Source organism: Lytechinus variegatus, chromosome 16 (genome assembly GCF_018143015.1).
Source record: "Lytechinus variegatus isolate NC3 chromosome 16, Lvar_3.0, whole genome shotgun sequence".
In the NCBI taxonomy this organism is placed as follows: domain Eukaryota; kingdom Metazoa; phylum Echinodermata; class Echinoidea; order Temnopleuroida; family Toxopneustidae; genus Lytechinus; species Lytechinus variegatus.
Genome location: NC_054755.1, coordinates 28,998,838 through 29,021,667, shown reverse-complemented (window position 1 = coordinate 29,021,667; position 22,830 = coordinate 28,998,838). Strand labels below are relative to the sequence as shown.

The 22,830-nt window shown below is 37.7% G+C and overlaps 1 protein-coding gene across 1 annotated transcript; it reads right to left on the bottom strand.

The window, feature by feature from the left end:
• Positions 1–4,069: 4,069 nt before the first annotated feature.
• LOC121430032 (ubiquitin-like-conjugating enzyme ATG3) lies at positions 4,070–19,080 on the bottom strand. The gene is made up of 9 exons (XM_041627303.1): positions 18,860–19,080; positions 16,070–16,232; positions 11,976–12,083; positions 11,401–11,526; positions 9,933–9,970; positions 9,312–9,467; positions 7,864–7,988; positions 5,694–5,762; positions 4,070–4,672 (listed from the first exon to the last, which is right to left on the bottom strand). Exons 1-9 carry the CDS (start codon positions 18,929–18,931, stop codon positions 4,570–4,572), a joined length of 960 nt encoding a protein of 319 aa, XP_041483237.1. The 5' UTR covers positions 18,932–19,080; the 3' UTR covers positions 4,070–4,569.
• Between the last annotated feature and the right edge of the window lie 3,750 nt (positions 19,081–22,830).

Below are 22,830 nucleotides of genomic sequence, written 5' to 3'. Positions count from 1 at the left end.
ATGCCAGAGTTGTCAAATTTTGAAATGAAGTTCTCCTGAACTAATTAATGGGACAGTGCATTATAGTGGCGGATCCAAGTGTGGGCACATCCGGCCCGAGCCCCCCCCCCCCCCTTTTGAGAGCCATATAAAATATTTGTGAGGGGAATATGTTATGCATTTTTTGTTTGTCAATTTTTTATTTTTATTTATTTTTTGGAGGGGGGGCATGTTAATTTTTTCTGTACAAAAACGCCCCCCCTCGGAAAATCCTGGATCCGCCCCTAGTGCATCGTCATTGCTTTGGTCAATCAGCGACCTTTTATCAATTCGATTCAGCGTGATCAAAGTTACACTTATTGACAGAGAATTTAGCCCCAGCTAGCTTTCCACAGTTGAAACTGATTAGATTCACCATAATCCATTGTAACTCTGACTGCATTCTGAGTTATACATGTAGACATCCTACATCACTATAAAATACAGGACACAGCTTGCTGATAGTAAATCACTAACACTAATAGGACTTCATATCAGCATGTAACGTTGTTCAAAACAAATACAAAGTAACAAAAATAGGATTTAGATAGTAAAGTATCGCATTATAATCATAATATTCAATCAAATATAATTGCATAAATTTTCTTATTATATACATACATGTATACACAATATCATTCGACATGCTCAGTGCAATATAATACATATGGAAGCAATGTTTGAAAGAAATAGAAACATAAGTCACTGATTCTAAAACTGAAGCCCAGCTCCATGGAATGGACAAAGGACATGGGGGACATCGCGAGAAAACGCTTGCGATCAATTGAAATCTCTATTGCAAGTTTAAAATTGATAGATCATTTTTAGCTCTAGCAAATCAAATTATACCCCTTGATTCAAGGAGTTGACCAGCAATCGGTTGCAAATTTGCGATTAATTCAATTAATTCATAAATTGATCCACAATGTGCTGCACTCAACCCAGGTGAGGTAAATGGGTACATGTACCTGGTAGGAATTTTTTCCATGAAACGCAGTGCGCGTAACAGCTGCACTGCTAAAGCCAGGATAATTATGCTGCATATACTGAAGAGCGCTTAGAGACTTCTGATGAAGTAAGTGTTAAGCACTATATAAGCAAGTATAATTATTATTATTGCAAGACATATGATTTACATGGGAACCCAATATATTTGTAATTGATTGTAAGTCTTTTTTGCAATTGATCGCAAAGTTTCTTGCAATGCCCCGTCAGTCATAATCTTTTCAGATAAAATGCATGAGGTGTAAACTACATATCAGGGCCGCGTCTTACCAAGAGCTGCGATTGATCCCATCAATCAGAACTATGGACGGCCAGCAACGTCAACATCTATTATGCATGTTTGATCAAAATATTTTCTGACTACGATGTATTTTCACGCATTCATTGTTTTCTTGAAAATTCACTCTGCTTCTCTTTGTTTACAAAGGACATTGTGCAAATTTTCTGTAGATAGAATCACGACACTGATGGATTTCCATAGAGTTACGGTTGATTGGATCAATCGTACCTCTTCGTAAGATGGGGCCCAGTTTGCAAATTAAATGCATGCAAGCAGTTCTAAAATATACTTCAAATTGTACATGACTGATCTTTAATTGGCACATGCACAGGTATAATAGTTACTGACAAGAAAGCCCGTAGATGAAAATGTTCAAGTAAAGGCTTCAGAAAGGAAATCCCAGCATAGCACCAGATAGGAAATTGAACCTAAGACCTACTAGGAACAGAGCCACTCAGCCATTCATTGTGAAAATCTCAACTTCCGCATGTATGATTGATCTGCTATTATCATGTTGTTGCCAAAGCTACTGCTGAATAGCGCAAATTTTTACCACAAAATAATCATGAAATTTAGATACATGGTGAGCTTTTTTTTTTTGAAAATGATATAGAAAAACTTTACTTGATCTCGATTCATTGGCTAGTTTGCGAACGGTCAGCAGTTTTGCAGTCCTACATCTTTGAAGACTTTCAGTCTTCAAAGCTTCACGGTAGACTCTTGATATTATGTAATCCATATTGAAACTATGTGTAGTTAAATTTAGTATGCTCGCAAATGAAAGAAATGTTTGTGTATCATTATACACACATTTCTGTCAGAATATGAAAATAAATCATGTTGACATGATGAATTTGGTTGCCTTTTAACAAACCTATTTTTCCAGACTCTAAGTACACGTATGAATGAATGGACATTGAGGCTAAAATCATGCTATTGACGTGCTTAATTTTTGAAGACACTGCAGGCAAAACAGCACTATATACTGGACGCTCTGACTTGACAGGTATGCATAAACACACAATAGATAAAATAGGGCATAGGGCAATATTTTTTGCTATTTCCCTCAAGGCAAGGCACTAAGCCAAGTCGCAGTAAGCACATGATCAACTTTCCTCAAATGGCCTTTCCTATTTTTTTCATCAAGATGAGCACTAGCACTTTCAAATGAAGACGTTGCATATGCGTTCTAAAATTCTAAGAAAGAGAGACATGGCATAGACTACGTGACTAGAATAGTATGTCAGTGATCACATTTGGAATTTGTTTGTTGTAGTGTCTGCTTTTGGCACATTTCCACTATTATTTGGGCTCCTGTCAAATACCAATGACTGCGAACACTTTGTTAATCTTCAGTGGATGTGATGAAAAAACAAAATTTTAAGGAATATATGAATGATCTTCAAAACACAACCAAAGAGAATTTGAAAACCACTTTGATAGTTTATCTAAAATGACCTTTTACTGCTCATGTGCAGTTACCACCATCATGATAAGGCTACATCTATCATGATATTGTAATATTTCAATCAGCTAACATACTACAAGACAGCTTGTTGCAATAAATATTGGCGAGATCTCTTTTCTATAGATGTTTGCTTCAAACATCTGGCTTTCCAAGCATCATGCTATAATACACGGACATCACCGACATGTCGGAACAATTTAAGGTCAAAACGGGTTTTCTCACTCTTTTTTTACAGCTCTCAAATACAGAATTTTGTAAGCTCTGAGTTACATCACATGCATGACATATCGCGCAAAACTGTATGGAAGCATATGTCTCGTGTAGAATATACATTTCATGATGAAACTATTTCAGCGTAGCCAGTGGAGGAGATTTTCTCGCAGTTTATATTCCCACAAATTTTAAATACTTCTTAGCTCAGTGGTCATTAAAGGGCCCTACCATTGACAAATCATTGGGAAATTAAATCAATACGAAATATGCAAAAAGCCAATTAACTTGCATAATATAATCCGTCCGTCATGAGCGCCCGTCGGACTAATGCGATAAAAGTTTCGACAGCACAAATTTGACCGAACTCGTGACGGTTATTTTCTTTGGGTCGTCGCAGTTCAAGTTAATCCCAACCATCCCAATTCCTAGACACTTGGCAGGTCTCTTGATTGCTAAACCAAAATGAATAACCTTTGTGAAGTTACATGTTTCAAAGTGAAAACATGCAGTTTACTTCTGGTTGGTTAGTCTACTGACAATTGCTCTCCAATATTAGACCTGCTGGCGTTTATTACATAACACCCCCAGGCATGCAGCCGAGTGAAAGACCTGAATCCCTTCTCTGTTCTGAGATTAGCCTTCATTTCCCCATGATTTGTCAATGTAAGGTCGCTTTAAAGGCAACCGCACACCTTACGACCCGACCGGTCGCCAACTGGCTTGCGACTGGGTGAGGGAAGATGTGACGTCACAGCTCTTGTCAGCTTGACTTGAGCGTCGCAGACCGGTCAGAGACAAGTCGCAAGGAAAATCTGAAGGATTTGACATGTCGAATCCTTATGACTGGACACAAGCTCAATCCAACCTCCAGCCAATCAGACAGCAGAGTCGCATAACGCGTATTATGATAAACAACGCGCATACGCAGTAGTAAGCGCAATTTCTCAGATGCTATGCCAAAAAGCAAAAAGCGCATGCGTGAGTCGCAGATCGGATCGCAAGGTGTGCGGTGTCGAGGCTTATAACTGCCTTGCGATTCATCTCCCCTCATTCAGTCGCAGGCCAGTCGCCGACCAGTCGGGTCGTAAGGTGTGCGGTGGCCTTAACAGTTCACAGATTGTCTAGATTTACACAGCCTAATATCAAACAAGGCAACAGCATCCACATTAAAAAAAAACATGATCATATATTGCAGTTGATATTAAATCAAGGCCCAGTATAATCAAACCTTACAATCAACTTTGCAGCTAAGTGTAACTCTGCGAAAATGTGAACAAAAAGTTACAATTGATTGTTACTATCGATTTGATGTGTTTATGATACAGGACGAAGAAACAACACTTCAGCACTGATGAAGGAAAGAGAGGAAAATTTGCAAGGATGAAAACACTCTTCATGGAATGATATAATCTGAACGAATTTGAATTTTTTGAAGTTAATTCTAACAATGAATCACATACTCCCACTGCTCCACATACACATTGCTAGGATACTTAGATATTGCATGATTATATAAAGATAAGAAGCCTCCGCAGGGTGATAGCTAGCTGCTGCCGGTTGCCCCGTTGCCATGGTACACGATCGCTCACCGCGTTGAGAGAGGCGAGTTCATGGTGAAGTGTCTAGTGTAGTCGTATTCTATCGTTGGAATCACGGCTTGGACGAACTTCAGGAAAATTAAAAGGTAGCTGAAACAAATTAAATAGTTAAGGAAAAGCATGATCTGAAGATGACAGAAAAAGGGAAAAAGTAACAGATATCTTCATCCATTTAGCATACCTTCTTAGACATTTGGGTTTATTTATAAAACTATGAAACCGCCTTATACAGGCGAGGGGACCAAAAAACATACCTACTGTATACTTTCTAAAATAATTTCATTTCAAATACTTACACCCATGGCATGAAATGCCTGTCTATTGTCAAAATTTCTGTGAAAGTATTTTGATTTGGTCATAAACTACAAAGATATTAAAAAATATTCTCTTCATTCTTAACTCTGAAAGGTCAATTCCTACAAATTTCAGTTGACATTACAGTACTAACATCAATGTGTATATGTGGGACAGTACCACATTCAGGCAAAGACCAAAACAAAAAAAGTATATCATTCTTACAGGAGGAAAAATATGGGTTATCCAACTATATAATCAATGATTTTGAACTTTTGGGCTCCTTTTCTTGACTTGAAAAAAATCAAATCATATATATCAAAGATTGGATGGTATAGCAAGCAAATGCACTCTTACTTTATTCACAATACCATGTGACATGATCTTCGTTCTGATTCTGTTTTTTTTTTCAAGAAGCCCAAAGGCATACATAATATACAAAGCAATGATTCAATAACATGTATAACAATGACAAACCTATGTTAGCATCACCATAATGTGATCCTGTCAGAGATGTACACACTGATTTAAGTAAACGAACATCAACTGAAATTCCCCCAAATTTACATTTCAGAATAATATTGCTTATTCTCTTGGTAATTTCCAACATGCTCAAAAAAATTTCGCCGATACAAAGATGTGAATTTTGAATTTTCAGCAATACCTGCCAACCATTTGGTCATATAATCGACAAATTGACAAAAAGTTATGATTTAGCGCTTGTTCAAACAGTGGGTAAACATTTTTACTCAACCCTACTTTAGACCAAGTGGCACCCCCCCCATCTACAATAGTCATAAGTCAGATCAAAGGATACAGATGTACTCCTAGTTCACCTCCGCCGTCTTGCACTGTGTGAATGATCTTCTTCATGACGTCAGCATGTCTGCGAAGTAAAGCAGACCAGTTGATGTTTGGTCAAAGAATGAGTTCAAGAGCCATTTGCAGACAAAATTGGCAATAAAAAAATAAACGCAGCTTGAATTCTAATCAATCAGAAACTGATGAGCTGTGTGAATGGTTTAAAGGTGCAATTCTTCTTGCAACATGCCCAAGTTTAAGCAATATGAAGTACAAGTGTAGCTCTGAATATGCACTTCATTTGGGATGACAATAATGGTAACGATGTTTTGAAATGACTATTGAATAGATTGATATTTTTTCAAGGCAGGAGGATTCTTTCACAACGACTAGAAAATGAAACTGCTTCCAACTATTGCAAGCCTTTTATGCCATTATTGTTGAGTTTTGCATGCAATTCACTTAAAAACAATGAAATTTCTTTGATTATATTTTTCTAGATATGAATATTTCTCAGATTAACACAGATATTCATCACTTCCTGTTGGCATAATTCAACAATTAATTTCAAAACATGCCTTAAAATTCCATTGCACAATGTCTTGAAAACTGACTTAATGTCTTCTGGAAATGGTGCTAGAAAAGTCGTTATTATCCATACTATTTTTATTATTATTGCTAGCATCATCATTGACATTATCATCATCACCATTACCATCATTATCATCATCACCATTACCATCATTATCATCATCACCAACAATCATCATCATCACCATCATCACCACCACCACCACCATCATCCTCATCATCATCAACATCACCATCATCATCACCATCACCACCACCACCACCAACACCAACATCATCATCATCATCATCATCATCATCATCATCATCATCATCATCATCATCATCATCATCATCATTACCGTCATCATTATACAAGGGGAATGCCTCTGGCCGTCTCACCTGCATCACGCGGTTCAATATAGCAGCAGTACTGACTTTGAACACTACTCTAACTCGCACAAGATGTTCAGTGATACATGGTTACTCTTATGTCCACTTTTTATGAACTAGACCAATAAACTTACAGAGATATGATGGTTATTCAACAAAAAAACCCAACATGGCCAAAGTTCATTGACCTTACATGACCTTTGACCTTGATAATGTGACCTGAAACTCGAACAGGATGTTCAGTGATACTTGATTACTCTTATGTACAAGTTTCATGAATCAGATCCATAAACTTTCAAAGTTATGATGGTAATTCAACAGATATACCCTATTCGGCCAAAGTTCATTGACCTTTGACCTTGGTCATGTGACCTGAAACGCGCACAGGATGTTCAGTGATACTTGATTACTCTAATGTCCAAGTTTAATGAACTAGACCAATAAACTTTCAAAGTTATGATGGTAATTCAACAGAAACCCCCGATTCGGCCAAAGTTCATTGACCCTAAATGACCTTTGACCTTAATCATGAGACCTGAAACTTGCACAAAATTTTCAGTGATGCATGATTACTATTATGTCCAAGTTTCATGAATCAGATCCATAAACTTTCAAAGTTATAATGGGAATTCAACAGATATCCCAATTCGGCCAAAGTTCATTGACCCTAAATGACCTTTGACCTTGGTCATGTGACGTGAAACTCATGCAGGATGTTTAGTGATACTTGATTAAGCTTATGTCCAAGTTTCATGAACTAGGTCCATATATTTTCTAAGTTATGATGACATTTCAAAAACTTAACCTCAGGTTAAGATTTCGATGTTGATTCCTCCAACATGGTCTAAGTTCATTGACCCTAAATGACCTTTGACCTTGGTCATGTGACATGAAACTCTAATAGGATGTTCAGTAATACTTGATTAACCTTATGGCCAAGTTTTATTAACTAGGTCCATATACTTTCTAAGTTATGACGTCATTTCAAAAACTTAACCTCAGGTTAAGATTTGATGTTGACGCCGCCGCCGCCGCCGTCGCCGTCGGAAAAGCGGCGCCTATAGTCTCACTTTGCTTCGCAGGTGAGACAAAAACCACCATTACCATCAACATTATCAACACCCTCCTCCTCCTCACCATCATCATCACTACTTCCACCGCCATCATCTCCATCACATCATCATCATCACCACCATTGTTACTATAAATTTCGGTATCGCTACCTGCATGGATGTACAGAGCACATCGTCTGTGGAAGATTCGGATGGGATTCTACTGTTACAGTCTTCTTCACGTGATCCTGGCTGATATCTTCATACATCTGATCTACAGTCAAAGGTTTTCGATGCTAAAGAGAAATGACACAGAGTACGAATTCGTTCAGTCTGCATATTGAATAAATGATTTTGGGAGGAGAGATCTACAGGTCATAGGGGTGTTGCAAGAAAATATTTGCGATCAATTGCAAATATACAACAGATAGATCAACGTTAGCTCAGCTGTAGCAAATCAGATTAAACTTCTTGTTTCAAGAAACAAATTAGCAATCAATCACTAATTTGCAATTAAATGCAAGACATATGATTGATTTAAAGACCAAAAATTGACTTTTATCGCAAATTTCTTGCAACACACGAATAGTGATTCACTTTGCTTTTCATCTCCCAGGCACAGGTGATGCCCAACAAATACAAAATATAAAAACAATAAATCAATCTGGCTTTTCTAGCAACTTTTTATATAGAGACATGGAGGTGAAATGTCCTTCCCTGTGGTAGCTACATAACTACGAAATCATCTAAACTGGGGCAGTGAAGATGGCCTCCTCTGTTGACCAAGTTCAAGGAAGCCACAAAATCTCATCTATTTTGCTAAAAGAAGACAATGAATTGTAAGGACTAGGCTGGTCATTCTGAGGGGTTGGCAGATTGTTCTAGTGACCCATACATGGAGTAGTGTATGTGCAGCACTTTGTAACCAAAAGGAAAAGGTGCTTTATCAAATGAATATTGGATTTGATCAGATTGGATTAGGTAAATTAATTTGAACCCTGATTGCCCAAAGGAACCTCACAAACCTGAATTTTTCTTAGATTTTTTTTCATTTCTTCCAGGACTTAATATATATTTTAAAAATTGCCATGTTCAAATAAATGAGCAAATGTAGTATTATTGAAGCCTCACTGAATATTTCATCCACATATAAGATCCTCCAACAAAAGTAATGAATTAGTTTCATTATTAGAGTCAATACTTAACTATAAATATCACTAAAGGTGTTTAATACCCCCATCCCATGCCATTACAATAGCATCACAGTTTCAAATACACTTTGAAAAATGGGACTTGTATGTCTTTACCCCAAGACCAATGAGCACTGGTCAAAAATTAAGGAAGTAGTTCAAGCCACAAGATTTTCACCTTATTTTTGCCATAACATGCTGTTACCATGGCAACACTATATCTGACACATGCGGAAAAAAAATTAATGCAAATCTTTTATTCAAGACCAATGTATGCCAAGTTTGTTGAGGAATGAATATAAACTGAGGAAGTACATTTAGTTCGATCCGCAACATTTGCAATGGACCGACCAACTGCCCGACCAAAAGCTGATTCCTACCTATACACCCTCTACAAACTTCGCTTGGCAGGGGGTAAAACAAACTTACCTCATCATATCCATACAACCATAGCCTGGGTGTTTGATAGTACTTGTCATATGTGATGTTGAGATCGTATGTTCTCGTTTGCAGTATTCCGCTTTCTCCACTGGCCCCTCCGCTCTCCGACCCCGTACCCTTTAGCTTACTCGTATCCAGCGTGGCCTGTTGGCAAATCAATCAAAATACAATAACTGGTGCTTGATAGTAAATGTCAAATGAAATCATTTTTTCTCCTCCTTCTTCTTCTCCTCCTCCTCCTTCTTCTTCTTCTTCTTCTTCTTCTCCTCCTCCTTCTTTTTGTGTGAGTAGGCTTTTGAGATGCTGAAGATGAACACACTGATTTAACCGGTAAACCCTCCCAATAATCCCTCTGCTCTCAGACACTGTAACCCTTGGGAGTTTCACAGAGGTACAATAAAATCATTTTCATTTTCATTAAGCAAATGGCATTTCATTTATTTTTATCACGTGATATATGGGAGGCTGCTCAGTGCTCACATATGAATTCACAAATCAAAATATTTATTTGAAATGCTAATAATTTGAGCATTTTGTCTGCTATTTTTACAATAACCTTCTAGTCAGTCAACTTTCCATTCAAGGAAAAATTAAGCAAAATGTACTCACATTGTCTTCTGCTTCTAGCATTCCGCTTTCCTCAAAAGCTGAAATCAAAACAAAAGGACCTTTTATCAGGGAACATCCTGTTACTCAGTGGTATACACTTAGCATGTGACTTCCTGTCATAGCATCAATATTTAGTACACCTTTAGGAAAATGAAACTCTACTCCAAATAATGATGATGGAGGCATTTCATAATGAAATCCTCTACCACAGGTCTCAAGTACATTACTATTTGTACATTAACACTACCGTTTTTCAGGATTTACTACACCTTTTGGCAAAGTGAAACTTCATTCCCGATAATGATAATGGAAGCATTTCAGTGATATCCCATAGCACGGGTCTGAAGTACATTACCATGTTTTAGGTACATGATCACTACCATTTTGCTGGATAAAAATTGTGATAGAAAAGCACCTTAGGCACCTTGTCGAAAGTAAGAGCCTTCTCTTTCCCGCAGGAACACCAATAGTGGCTTTTTGTTACCAATCCTCATATTTCGTTACGGACAAAATGCTGGAATAAACTGATGCACAATGCCTAATCGTGGGATTCCCGCGCGCTGATTGCCGGGGTAGACTTGACTGTGTTTACACAGAGAAAAATTGCCGTGTCTGCCCCAGCTTGCAGGTCCAATCCTACTAATTTGGCAGAGCAAAATTTCCATGTCTGCCCCGCGAGCCAGGGCAAGGTAATCGCGCTTACACACATTAAAAACAAGGCAAGTCTGCCCAAGCTTGCAGGTCTGCCCAAGCTTGCAGGCCTGCCCCAAGAGCCGGGCAGCATGTAAACACGGTAAAATATAACCTGGAATTTTTCTGCCCAAGCTTGCGAGTCTGCCCCAAGAGCCGGGCAGCATGTAAACACGGTAAAATATAACCTGGAATTTATTGTAAATATCAAGGTTATCTAATACACTAATATTTAGTGTACAGATGATGCACAAAGAACATCTTGTAATCTGAATACGGAAAATTATAAATTATACAATGCTAAATTGATATCTTTAATCACTTTCAAAGGACTTTGATTAGCCTAAGCTACCATATCCAGTGCCCAGAGCGTTAAAATCGTGAACCCTTCCTTTTCTTACTATACCTGGGCCAAGAATGGGAAAGATATATATAAATTTTTTTGCAAAAAAGGATTTCACTGCAGCAATGGGAGATGAACCCACGACCTTGCGGTTCACAATTTTGTTGACTAAACCACTGATCAAAAACTTCTATGCTACTTGGCTTTACACTTCATAAGGAAGATGCAAATGGTAGTGATTAAGAAAGCATGAATGCTTGTAAGCAAGCAACCAGAAAACCAACAGCTTAAGGTGCACTCTAAGGGACCTGGCAGATAAGAATTAATGCCTTACCAAAGGGCACTAGCACACCAAGTGGGAAATGAACCTGGGTCACTGGAATCCAAAACCCCCGCTCTATCGACTGAGTTATTGCACCTCTATAAATTAAATACCTTCCATATCTTCTGCTTCTTCATCATCATCATCGTCGTCATCGTCATCACCACAAGCTGTTGGCTCTGACTTTGGATCAAGGGTCATCTCGCTAGACTTTTCAGCAGCTTGGGTACCTGACAAATCTGAGAGAGGTGAGATGAATCATATCATAGAAGTCTCCTTCTTTATAACATATTCTCTTGAATATCACTAACACTGTTATCAAAATAATCATCATTATTAATGTTGTAATTATGACCAGCATTGTGAGCATCATCATCACTACAATCATCATAAACTTCAACATCATTGTCATCATCATCATCATCACTATAACCACCACCATCATCCGCCTAATCATCAATAACCACTATCATCATCACCACCACCACCATGATCACCATCATCATCTTCATCATCATCACCACCACCACCATGATCACCATCATCATCTTCATCATCATCATCACCACCACCACCACCCATCATCAGCATCATCATCATCAGCATCATCAGCATCATCATCATCATCATCATCCTCACCCTCACCCTCATCATCATCATCCTCACCATCATCATCATCATCGATTACCTGCATTATGATGTGTATCCACCCATCCACCATCTTCATCGTTCTCTTCGATGATAGCCTCATTCTCCTCATGGTATTCCATCTGCTTGCATCTCTTATAACAAGGAACTACAATGGATAAAAAAAAAATTATCATTCTATTAATGGCCCACAAAAAAACTATTACATATAGTTAAAGGGCAAGTTCAGCAAAGCATAAAGTTAATTTGAATGATAAGAGCAAAATCAAACTAGAATACCGCTGAAAACTTAATTACAAGTGGAATGCCTCTGGCCGTCTCACCTGCATCACGCGATTCAACATAGCAGCAGTGCTGACTTTGAAAACTACTATAACTCGCACAAGATGTTCAGTGATACTTGGTAACTCTTATTTCCACGTTTTATGAAATAGACCAATACACTTACAGAGATAGGATGGTAATTCAACAAATACCACCAATGTGGCCAAAATTCATTGACCTCACATGACCTTTGACCTTGATCATGTGAAATGAAACTTGCACAGGATATTCAGTGATACTTGATTACTCTTATGTCCAAGTTTCAAAAGTCAGATCGATAAAATTGCAAATTTATGATGGTAATTCAACAGATACCCCTATTATGGCCAAAGTTCATTGACCTTTGACCTTGGTCATGTGACCCAGAATGCGCACAGGATGTTCAATGATACTTGATTACTCTTATGTCCAAGTTTTATGAACTACATGTAGACCAACATACTTTCAAAGTTATGATGGTAATTCAACAAATACCCCCAATTCGGCCAAAGTTCATTGACCCTAAAAGACCTTTGACCTTGATCATGTGACCTGAAACTTGCACAGGATGTTCATTGATACTTGATTACTATTATGTCCAAGTTTCATGAATCAGATCCAAAATTTTTAAAGTTTTGATTGTAATTCAACAGATACCCCCAAATCGGCCAGAGTTCATTGACCCTAAATGACCTTTGACCTTGGTCATGTGACGTGAAACTCATGCAGGATGTTTGGTGATACTTGACTAACCTTATGTCCAAGTTTGATGAACTAGGTCCATATATTTTCTAAGTTAATGTCATTTCAAAAACTTAACCTCAGGTTAAGATTTAGATGTTGACTCCCCCAACATGGTCTAAGTTCATTGACCCTAAATGACCTTTGACCTTGGTCATGTGACATAAAACTCTAATAGGATGTTTAGTAATACTTGATTAACCTTATGGCCAAGGTTCATGAACTAGGTCCATACCGGTATACTTTCTAAGTTATGATGTCATTTCAAAAACTTAACCTTAGGTTAAGATTTGATGTTGACGCCGCCGCCGCCGTTGGAAAAGCGGCGCTTATAGTCTCACTCTGCTAAGCAGGTGAGACAAAAACTGGATGTAAAATGAGAAAGATAGACAATTAAAATTTTTTAAAAGGTCAGCAAGATTATTCGAAATGAAACTATTTGTACTTGTTGGGAAATACAAATAAAAGTTAAAAATTCAAATACACATGGTCAACTGACTATTTGTCTTTCATTTTCACTCTGCAGGTTAAATTTCAATAAAATAAAATGTAATTCAATCTCTCATAAACTAATTTGGCATGACTTCTGCATATTTACCTGTTGAACATGTGATGTTTGCAAAGAAAGAGAAACTAAAACCTGCATGCATGTACAACCCATTCCTTTGAAATTTTGATATGTTTATCAGGGGTGTAAACTTGTACAGAATATACACTGTATGTAGGCTGCATACATTTTAGTATTGAGGGCCTGCACATGTATAGTGATTTTCGATATTAACATGCTCAAAACACTTTACAATATCCAATAGTCCTGCTCTGCAATTTTAACAGTTGCCAAGCTGTGTAGTACATGTCTGTAATTTCTTATGTGAGTCTAATGTAATTTTGGGGGTGGGGGTGGTCACCATTGCTTCATTTCTTACCCTATAAATATAATTTTGAATCAGTTCTGGGCCAATTTAGCATCCTTCCAAACATGACGGATTCCCGAGCTGCTCAAGCTAGATAATTATTACAATGCGGATCAATATATATAGATCAGGCTCCACGTTAACCTATCTTGGTGGCCCGATCGGTCCACCAAAGTCATCAGTTTCATATTTTTTATGGCCCGCATTGAAGCAAAATTAGTGGCCCTCAAACAATTTATTATATAATTTATCAAAACTTTTGTATCCAAACCAGGCTACCAACTGCCGGCTTTTACAGAATTCTGGTGGCCCAACTCTCATTTGTGGTTGCCCAGGCCACCGCGCTACTGCTAATGTCGAGCCCTGTATAGATGGACATTCGCATGTCATGCTACACACTGCGAACTGGATTCCTTCTTTTCACCCTAACATGAAGCAGTGTTATCTTTGCAAAATGAAAAGTAAATTCAGAAAACAGAACGTGAGAAAAGAGAGCGCTTCTCATACTAATAAGACTACGTGTACATTGCAGACCTGCCAACATTTGAAAATGGAAAAAAGGAGTCCACGAATCGAGCGGAAAGCCGAACTCCCAACGGCGGGGGGCAAGGCCCCGGCGGGGGTGCAAGGGGGCGGAGCCCCCTTGAAGCTGGAGGACATTTAGGAAATTTCACCTTAAAAACAAGCCTTCTGGAGCCCTTCTTGAGCTTTTTATGCCTTGTCCTTTCTCTGGAGCCTTTCATAAGTGGCTTTTTTGGCACCATGTATTACCTCTCTTGAGTAAGTACAAGTATGGCATAGGCCCTAGTTTCTTTCTACTCTCCATAGCCAATTCATGTACCATCAGAGAACTTAATGTTCTTGTGCTCAGGCTTGCTCTCTGCTTAGTTTTGTTCTTTACCACGATGGAAAATACTCTTTCACAGTCACTGTTGCTATGAAAAATTAGCAGAACTGCTTTCATTGTTTTGCATAGGAGGGAGTACTTCTCTGTGTGCCTTGTGATATCCTTAATAGCTCCTATCTTGTGCCATTTCTCATCGATTCTGTCTGTATTTGAACTTGCAACAATTTCATCAACATCTTGATCTATTTGATAAAGATTAAATTCTTGTTCAAGTTTGTCCATATCTTTGTAAACGTCGCGAAACTTTTGAGTGTGCCCTTTTGCTTTTGGCATCATGGATCATTCACACAGTCATGACAGTTCACAGACTAAAAAAAATACAGCAGGGGTCTAAAAGTTTGCAAGAATCGGCACTGAAACGGCAGACTTGTAAAATCCAAAGCATTTAGCTCACTAAGCACAAAGCACATATAAAAATATCATGAGAAGATATTAGTTTAAAATGTTACCGTTTCTAAACCCTCAGCTGGCGAAACAATCCATTTCCCACACGGTATTCCAGAACGGTAGTAGCGGAGGCACGCAAGCGCTGCATCGTACCGTATGCATAGAGTTACATTCGCACTACACGCGCTATGAATCCTCGCGATCGCGGGCGAACTGTCCAATGTCAATACACACGATCGCTGTCGGATAAATAGCGCGCTGGCCGTGGCTTGTTGCGCTTCGTATATGCACACACGGAGCACAGGCCCATCACGCGTTCTTATCCATTGAACTCTGAACTCCACGTACGCGCGCGTAGTGCATGCGTTTAATTAACGTTACGCACGGTATATACTACCGTGCGTACGTACGTAAATGTAACATTGAGAGGACTCAGAGAGAAAGAGAGCCGTAGGCAGATGCAGACGGAAAGTGCGTCATTTCCCCCCAAAAAGAAAATCATCTGAAATACAAAGAAAACGGAGTTCTCCGCTTTTGGGCCGCTATAAATTCTGAAAAACGGAGAAACTCCGGAAAACCCGGAGAAGTTGGCAGGCCTGAAATTGTATAGTAAGAGAAGATCCGTTGAAAATCCGACGCTGCCCAATATGTATACTTTTTATCATGGAACAAGGCCTATGACCCTGACTCAGGTGAGGTAAATGGGTACCCGATAAACTTGATTCTTTGAATGCACCGAGCGCTGCCGATGAAGAGGCAGCTCGAACTAAAACCAAGGTAAAAATGGTTGTGCTTTGTGTCCTCTGGATAAAAGTGTTATGTACAAAATCAAACTACCGGTATCACAGCATTACCATTATCATCATTCACAAGCGGACATACCGTTATTGGTGAGAAGAAACTGCTTTTCGTCTGGGAGATAGGATTTCTTTTTGCTCGCCTCTCCGGCACTCCACTTCCACGTCGGGCAACTGTGAACGAGATGGTCCCCTGCAGCAACAAATTCCTCTGGTGTCAACACCCCGGTCTCTCTGAACTTTGACTCCTAAGTGAGAAAATGAGAGAAAAGCTTGAAGCAAATGTTCCAATGAAAGGTCAAGAATTGCTTCCAAAAGCTTTCAACTGGTTCTACCAGTAATTTTGCAGAGCTCTATGTCCAATCATGGTGATAGGTCCATGGTCCAATAGACGATTTGCCATACATTTTTTGCTTATTACACTATACGTCTGTTTTCTTAATCCATTTACTTTTGCAACCTAAGTTCTCATATAAATATGCTTTGATTATTACTAAGTAGCCTCCAAATTAGCATTATTTATCATTTTAGGAGACTTTACTTCACAGGGCCACTATTGGCTTTATTCTAATTCCTCCTTTTCATTTCTCATATTATTACTGTACACAGGCCTAATTATACACAAGTATCATTGCATTTATTTTAAGTTGTTTTATTGCATGTTTACATTTTAAATACTGATGTATATATTCAAAGTGTATTTTTCTCTGTACTCACTTTTTTAGAAATGAATAAATGAACTGAACTGAATTGGTAATGGTCTATTGATTATAATAATGATAATTATTCATAATCATGTATTACATTTTAGTATTTGTTGAATAATAATTCTTATATATAGTATAAATTGTTCCTCAAAACGCATTTTGTAACATCGCTAATCATAGCTATGTCATAACAAAGCAGTTCAAGGGTCAGACCTATTGTATTTGCTTTGTTAACAAACGGATCGAGGGATCTACACGAGATTGGTCTGGTAAGAAACCTTCAATTTTTTGCCTTTTCATTAACCAATTTTGGAAACCTTCATATGCATTAGGCATAAGGTGTAAAAATGAATAAATCACCACTATTTACCGGTACATGATTTTCATCTTAAAAGATGGATTTCCTAGGGAAATCACTCTTTGTTTTGGTGAGTCTCTTCATATATGGCAGGCGGTTCAAGGCTCCATCATGATAAAGAAGTAACAGTTGTGTCAAAATATTAAAAAACATCATCATGAAGTCCTCAAGGCGAATGTGCACTGATCACAAGCTGTGCTTTCTGAGTTGCTTATGATTTCATGTAATAACATAAGAAAACAGAAAGTGGGGGTGTGACATCATCAGCCCACCTAATAAATATTCATGACAAATTTATGTTTTTACAAAATATTGCTAAACTTTAAACACCAATAACTTTATTATTTGTTATCCGATTTTAATGAAATTTTCAGCATTTGGCTCAGTGAATTCTACTCTATAGGTCTAGATCTAGTAAGCCTATTAATATATGCTACTATATTTCATAAGATATAAATATTTTCAACCTGCACCATCACTTTCAAAAATGTTTTTGGTCTGTTTCAAGCTCATTAAATATGCAAAACCTCTCTAACGGTACTCATTAATATATATTTATCACTTGAATGAAAGAAAGAAGCCACTTTTTTGGGACCTGCCCACTCATTCAATGAACAAGGTTATAATATAACCTTGTTCTCAGTTATATCTCCATGTGTGGCAAAATAAGGGTGGCAATGTTTGGCTTATTTTCTCTTTTTGTTTGGGGCAAATGCCTGATTTTTTACACTGACAGTTTCCATTACACCTATTATTCATACAACTTGGCTCTTATTTAAATTTGACACTTTAAATAATTTTTTTCTTAATTAAAAATAGAGATTAAAAAATGAAAAATTTCTTGCCATATTACTTTCCACCAATAGAGGGCGTACACAAAAATATGCCCAAAATTCAAGTTTTTGAGCGCTCTGGTGAATACAAAAATTATTCCCAAGTTACTAATGACAATGTAAAATAAATTGCAACTGTATGGAAATTAGTAATATTGGTTACAAAAGTTATATTTTAATGATTTTTTAAAGTGTGTGCTTTGTATGGCAGTGAGTCCAAACTTTGCGGACGGTCATTATCTCCAAAAGTAGCCAATATCCTTAAAATCTGACATCATCAATGTGAAAAGCGACCTAAAATTACCCTTCGCTGAAAGTTTCTTTATGATTAGTCCAGTATTCATGAAAATATTGGGAAAATATTGGCAAAAGATCGGCAAATTTGTCACCGTTAGCGTCCGTTTTGAAGAAAGCAACAAGCATCACGAAATCATAAAAAATGTGAGTTAAATGTGGTACTATTGCATTTTGCCATCAATCTGATATAAATATTTCACTTTTTGAGCTTGAGTCTTTGTTTAAATCTCCACAAAAGCTTTGGTGCGCGAAGTTAGGTCACACTTTTTCTGAACGGTTTTCCAGCACAGCCCGCATTCGCCGATCGGAATAGAATTTTGAGATCGCGATACCGGCGAAACCCAGTGACCTACTTTACATTTTCGTCCATGATTTTATAGTTTACGATCTTGCCGTCAATGTGGTTACTATTTCTTGAATTGGTTTTGTATAAATTATGAATAATTTGTGGACAAAATTAAGCCTGATGAATATTTTTGAAAAGTGCGCGAAGTTTGGACACCCCATCATACAACATTGGCATACCATAGTCCTACCTGAAGATTCCCCACAGGCAGGGTGGTAGCAGTGAACAAGTGGACCTGCCTACTGACTGAGTCATGACAGTGCATGCATGTAAGTTAATAGAAGTGGAAAGAAAAACATTGATGAGTGATGTCGTTGACGTTGGCCTACTTTACCTTTAAAACTGGTGTCAAGAATTCAGCAACCCCAAGGCCCACGCCTTTCATGCTATTTATCATATTCTGCATATTCGCATATGTCCGCCTGACCTCCTAGAAAAAGCGTTAGTCCACACGATTTGTCGAAATGACGAATTTTATTAGCGACTAAGAACGGTTCTTCAGTCAGTTTTCCGCAGGTGCCCGGAAGCTAACCACTTCAAGACGGTAGCTGGCGCATGGCGCAACCACAACTGCATCACTGCTTCATTCCTGAACGTTCTGTAGCTGCATATCTCCGCTCGCTGCATAATTTGTATGGCATCAGGCCTAGATTCGATAGATTTTTTTTTCAAATTGTCATAATTGTTGGATCAAATCGATATGTTTGTCCCTCCAAATAAAAAATACAAATATATATATATATACATACGGTAAATGTGTAAAGCTTTACATGTACAACAGCTTTTTGGCAACTCTTTTTTTATTTAAATGTTGTAAAGAAATGGATGAAGAGAACAATGGTAGGCGTAGCTTAAATCAAGGTTCCCCAGAGCTATCTGGGGAACCTTGATTTGATAGCTCTGGGAAACCTTTATTTAAGCTACGCCTACCATTGTTCTCTTCATCCATTTCTTTACAATATATCATATATATATGTATTTTAATCTAATTGATGTATGTTTATGTACTCATTTACATAAATAAACTTGATACTTGATTGTGCCCCCTCGCAGGATCGACGCCATCGCTATCATCATCATCGTCATCATCCTCATCATCCTCATCATCATTTTCATCATCATCAACGTCATTTGATTTGATTTTATTTCATTTATTTCTGCACTCACATCAGTATCAGAATTAGAAAATACATTGTGTATAGGCCATCTCTATGGTATAGGCCTACTATACAAACGCAACATAATAATCGTATATTGTAAAACGACATTGCAGCTAGTATGTGTGGAATGATCGACTAACGAATTGTATAAAAAAAATATAAAGTTTAATGAAGAAGAAGGAATTTTATCTTTGAAACTTACTTTGAAATGAAACGCACATTGTAACATGGTGTATGTGTTGGTTCCAAGACAAAATCTAAAATCATCATCATCATCATCATCATCGTCATCATCGGCATCGTCATCATCATCATCATCATCGTCATCATCATCATCAGTTAGCAAATGATTGAGAAAAATATGATATGATATAATAACAAGAAGGAGAAGTAAAAGGAAAATAAAAATTATAGAAATGAAATAACATTGACTATACAGTGCCAGTGGCGTAGCTAGGATTTTTATCCCGGGGGGCACTGGGGGGTCCTTGCTTTTTCAGGGGGGGGGGGCACAGGCCATTTTTCCGGTGTGTGTGTATGTGTCCACAAGGGCGGATCCGACTTTCGCCAATAGGGGACGGGGCCCGAAATTATCTTCACCTATATCAGTCACTTCTTAGTTTTATTCTTAATAAACAACATAAACATAAAATAATCTCATAAGCCTTATAAAAAAAAATGCGAGCGCGAAGCGCGAGCGATTTTTTTTTACTTTAATGTAGTTTTTCCTGAAAATTTAATTTTCTGGGCAATGTTATGTGTGATCCTGAACAAGATTCGTATATACCCCAAGCGCGAACTGAAACTTTTATCAACTGTTCTAGCATTATCGAAAAGGGACCTGTTAAGGACTGCTTACAGTTACCCACGAAGACGGTTTCAATAATGCAAGCGCGAAGCGCGAGCAAATTTTTTGAAATTCCAACCTAAAAAAAGTGGTCATTCTAAGCACTTTTTGTATTAAGTAATGGGATAGGTATGTAACTATACAATTGATGCGAGCGCGAAGCGCGAGAGGAAGAAAATTGAGATTTAAGACCTAAAATTGGGGCACTCTATTCATATTTTGTAAGTCATAAATATGATATAGTCAATTGGGTATCATTGATAATGCGATCGTGAAGCGTGAGCAGATAATTATTGATATTCTGATGTAAAACTAGATTAAGTACATTTTAAATAAAGAACATGCAGGCTATCGCGCATGTTTTAGATTTAGAATCTGGGCATTCTGAATACATTTGTTTAATGGAACATTATGGAATACACGTAGACAATATGAACTTGGCAAATCAAACAATGTGACCACGCAGCGTGAGCTTAAAATGCTGATATGTAGACCATAAAACGGACATTTTACAGAGCACTTAAATTTGTAAATGAATAAAAAAAAATAATGAAAGCTTGATGTCCGAGCTAAAATATGTCAGTTTTGCATATTGACGGACTTCAAAACTTGCTCCACATCAGTCTATTGAGCAAGATATGAATCCCATCGAACAGGCAATTATGGCGCGAAGCGCCAGCAAAAATTTTATATAGTAACATGAAAAGATTTTTTTTAATTGCAAGTCTTCCCCTCACATTATGTCATTCACTCGTCTTCCTCCTCTTATTTTCCTCTTCTTTTTTCTTCTGTCTTTCTTCTTCTTTTCCTTTTTCTTTCTTTCTTCTTTCTCCCTTTTTTCTTTTCTTTTTTTTTGCTCTGCCAATTTTTTTGCTGGGGGGGGGGGGGGCACACCAAATCTCAGGGGGGCAGGTGCCCCCAGGCCCCCCGTAGCTACGCCACTGTACAGTGCGTATCAAATAAAAGTTTACTCTTAGAAAAGTCCTGTAAAATTGTACATTTGTAATATCCTGAAGACTTTTCCACATTTCAACATTGGTACAGATCCATTTAAGCAAATGACGATATAAATGTCGAAAAATATTTCCTCTTGAGTGAGCACCACTTACTTTTGAAAAGTTAGTAAAAAAAATGATTTGCGCAGAACTTTGAAATAGTTATGCAAATAAAAGTAGACCTTAATCATGAAGAACACATGGAATTTAGCTAGTAAAATTGTTTTGAAGATATCTACTTGTTTCCATGCCCAAAAGACTTCAAAGAGTGCATTGCGCCCCACCCCACTCCCCCACACACCAATGCCATCGTACGGATATTTGCTTTACACTGAGCTATGATTTACATGAAATGGCTTAGGCTTGATTTTCATTTTGCTCATCATTGTCAAGCTTGGGAAAAGTGTGGAGAAACAAGTATTAAATGATGAAACCTTAGTGAAAAAATGCTGGAGATGTCTGATATTATACAGATATTGTTCATGCAGATTCAGTTATGTCCTCAGATCCAGCTGGCACAAAAATGGTAAAGGTTACGGTGCTAACTAAGTGTTGAAATTACAATTTGGGTGGTAAAATTGTTACAAAACGCTTGAATGTATCCATTTTATGCAATTTACTAAAAGTGCAAGGGAAATGTATGAGAAATATTTTGCAGGGTAAGTTTGATTTCGCCCTTTTCCCTTGACACAGCTCGAGAACTAGCATTTCTGCGCAAACAGATTTCTGCGAGCTTTACAAAAATGGACAGTGCTCACTCAAGTGTAACATTCTGTCAAAACTTTTACTTTCATTGGATAGATGAGACCCAAACCCAAGATAATACATGTTATATGTGAAAAAATTACCCACATGTTGTATATCTTTTAATTCCCAGGGCTTTTTAAAAGTGTTAACTTTTTTGATACGCACTGTATAATAAAAACAACAATGTCAATATAGTGAAAATGATAATCATGAATAACAATTTTAATGATGGTAATGATAAAGATGATGTATAAACACTTCGTGGCACCCATATTGGCCATCCCCGACCAGAAGAGCTTTTTCTTGAAAACATTTCCCTTGTTCAGTCAGCCCCACAGACTTTTAAAGAATCACATGCTATACGCCCCTTAAAGAAGAAAAAATAAGGAATTACGCCCATTCCCCACAGGATTTTTCACAGAAAGCCGTGATCTTAGGGGTCAACATTTCTTAAAGGGATCGTCGGCCAGGCTGGAGATATTTATATCTCAATAAATAGAGTAAAATTCACAAAGCAAAATGCTGAAAATTTCATCAAAATCGGATAACAAATAAT

What these genes read in the sequence shown, in the direction of transcription:
- LOC121430032 (XM_041627303.1), bottom strand. Translation starts at nt 18,931, where the DNA reads ATGCAGAATATGATAAATAGCATGAAAGGCGTGGGCCTTGGGGTTGCT. An exon ending in TGCTAGAAGCAGAAGACAAT is followed by an intron (nt 9,468 to 9,932) that starts GTGAGTACATTT and finishes ATTTGCCAACAG; the next exon opens with GCCACGCTGGATACGAGTAA. An exon ending in GGTGAACTAGGAGTACATCT is followed by an intron (nt 4,673 to 5,693) that starts GTATCCTTTGAT and finishes AATTTGTTTCAG; the next exon opens with CTACCTTTTAATTTTCCTGA.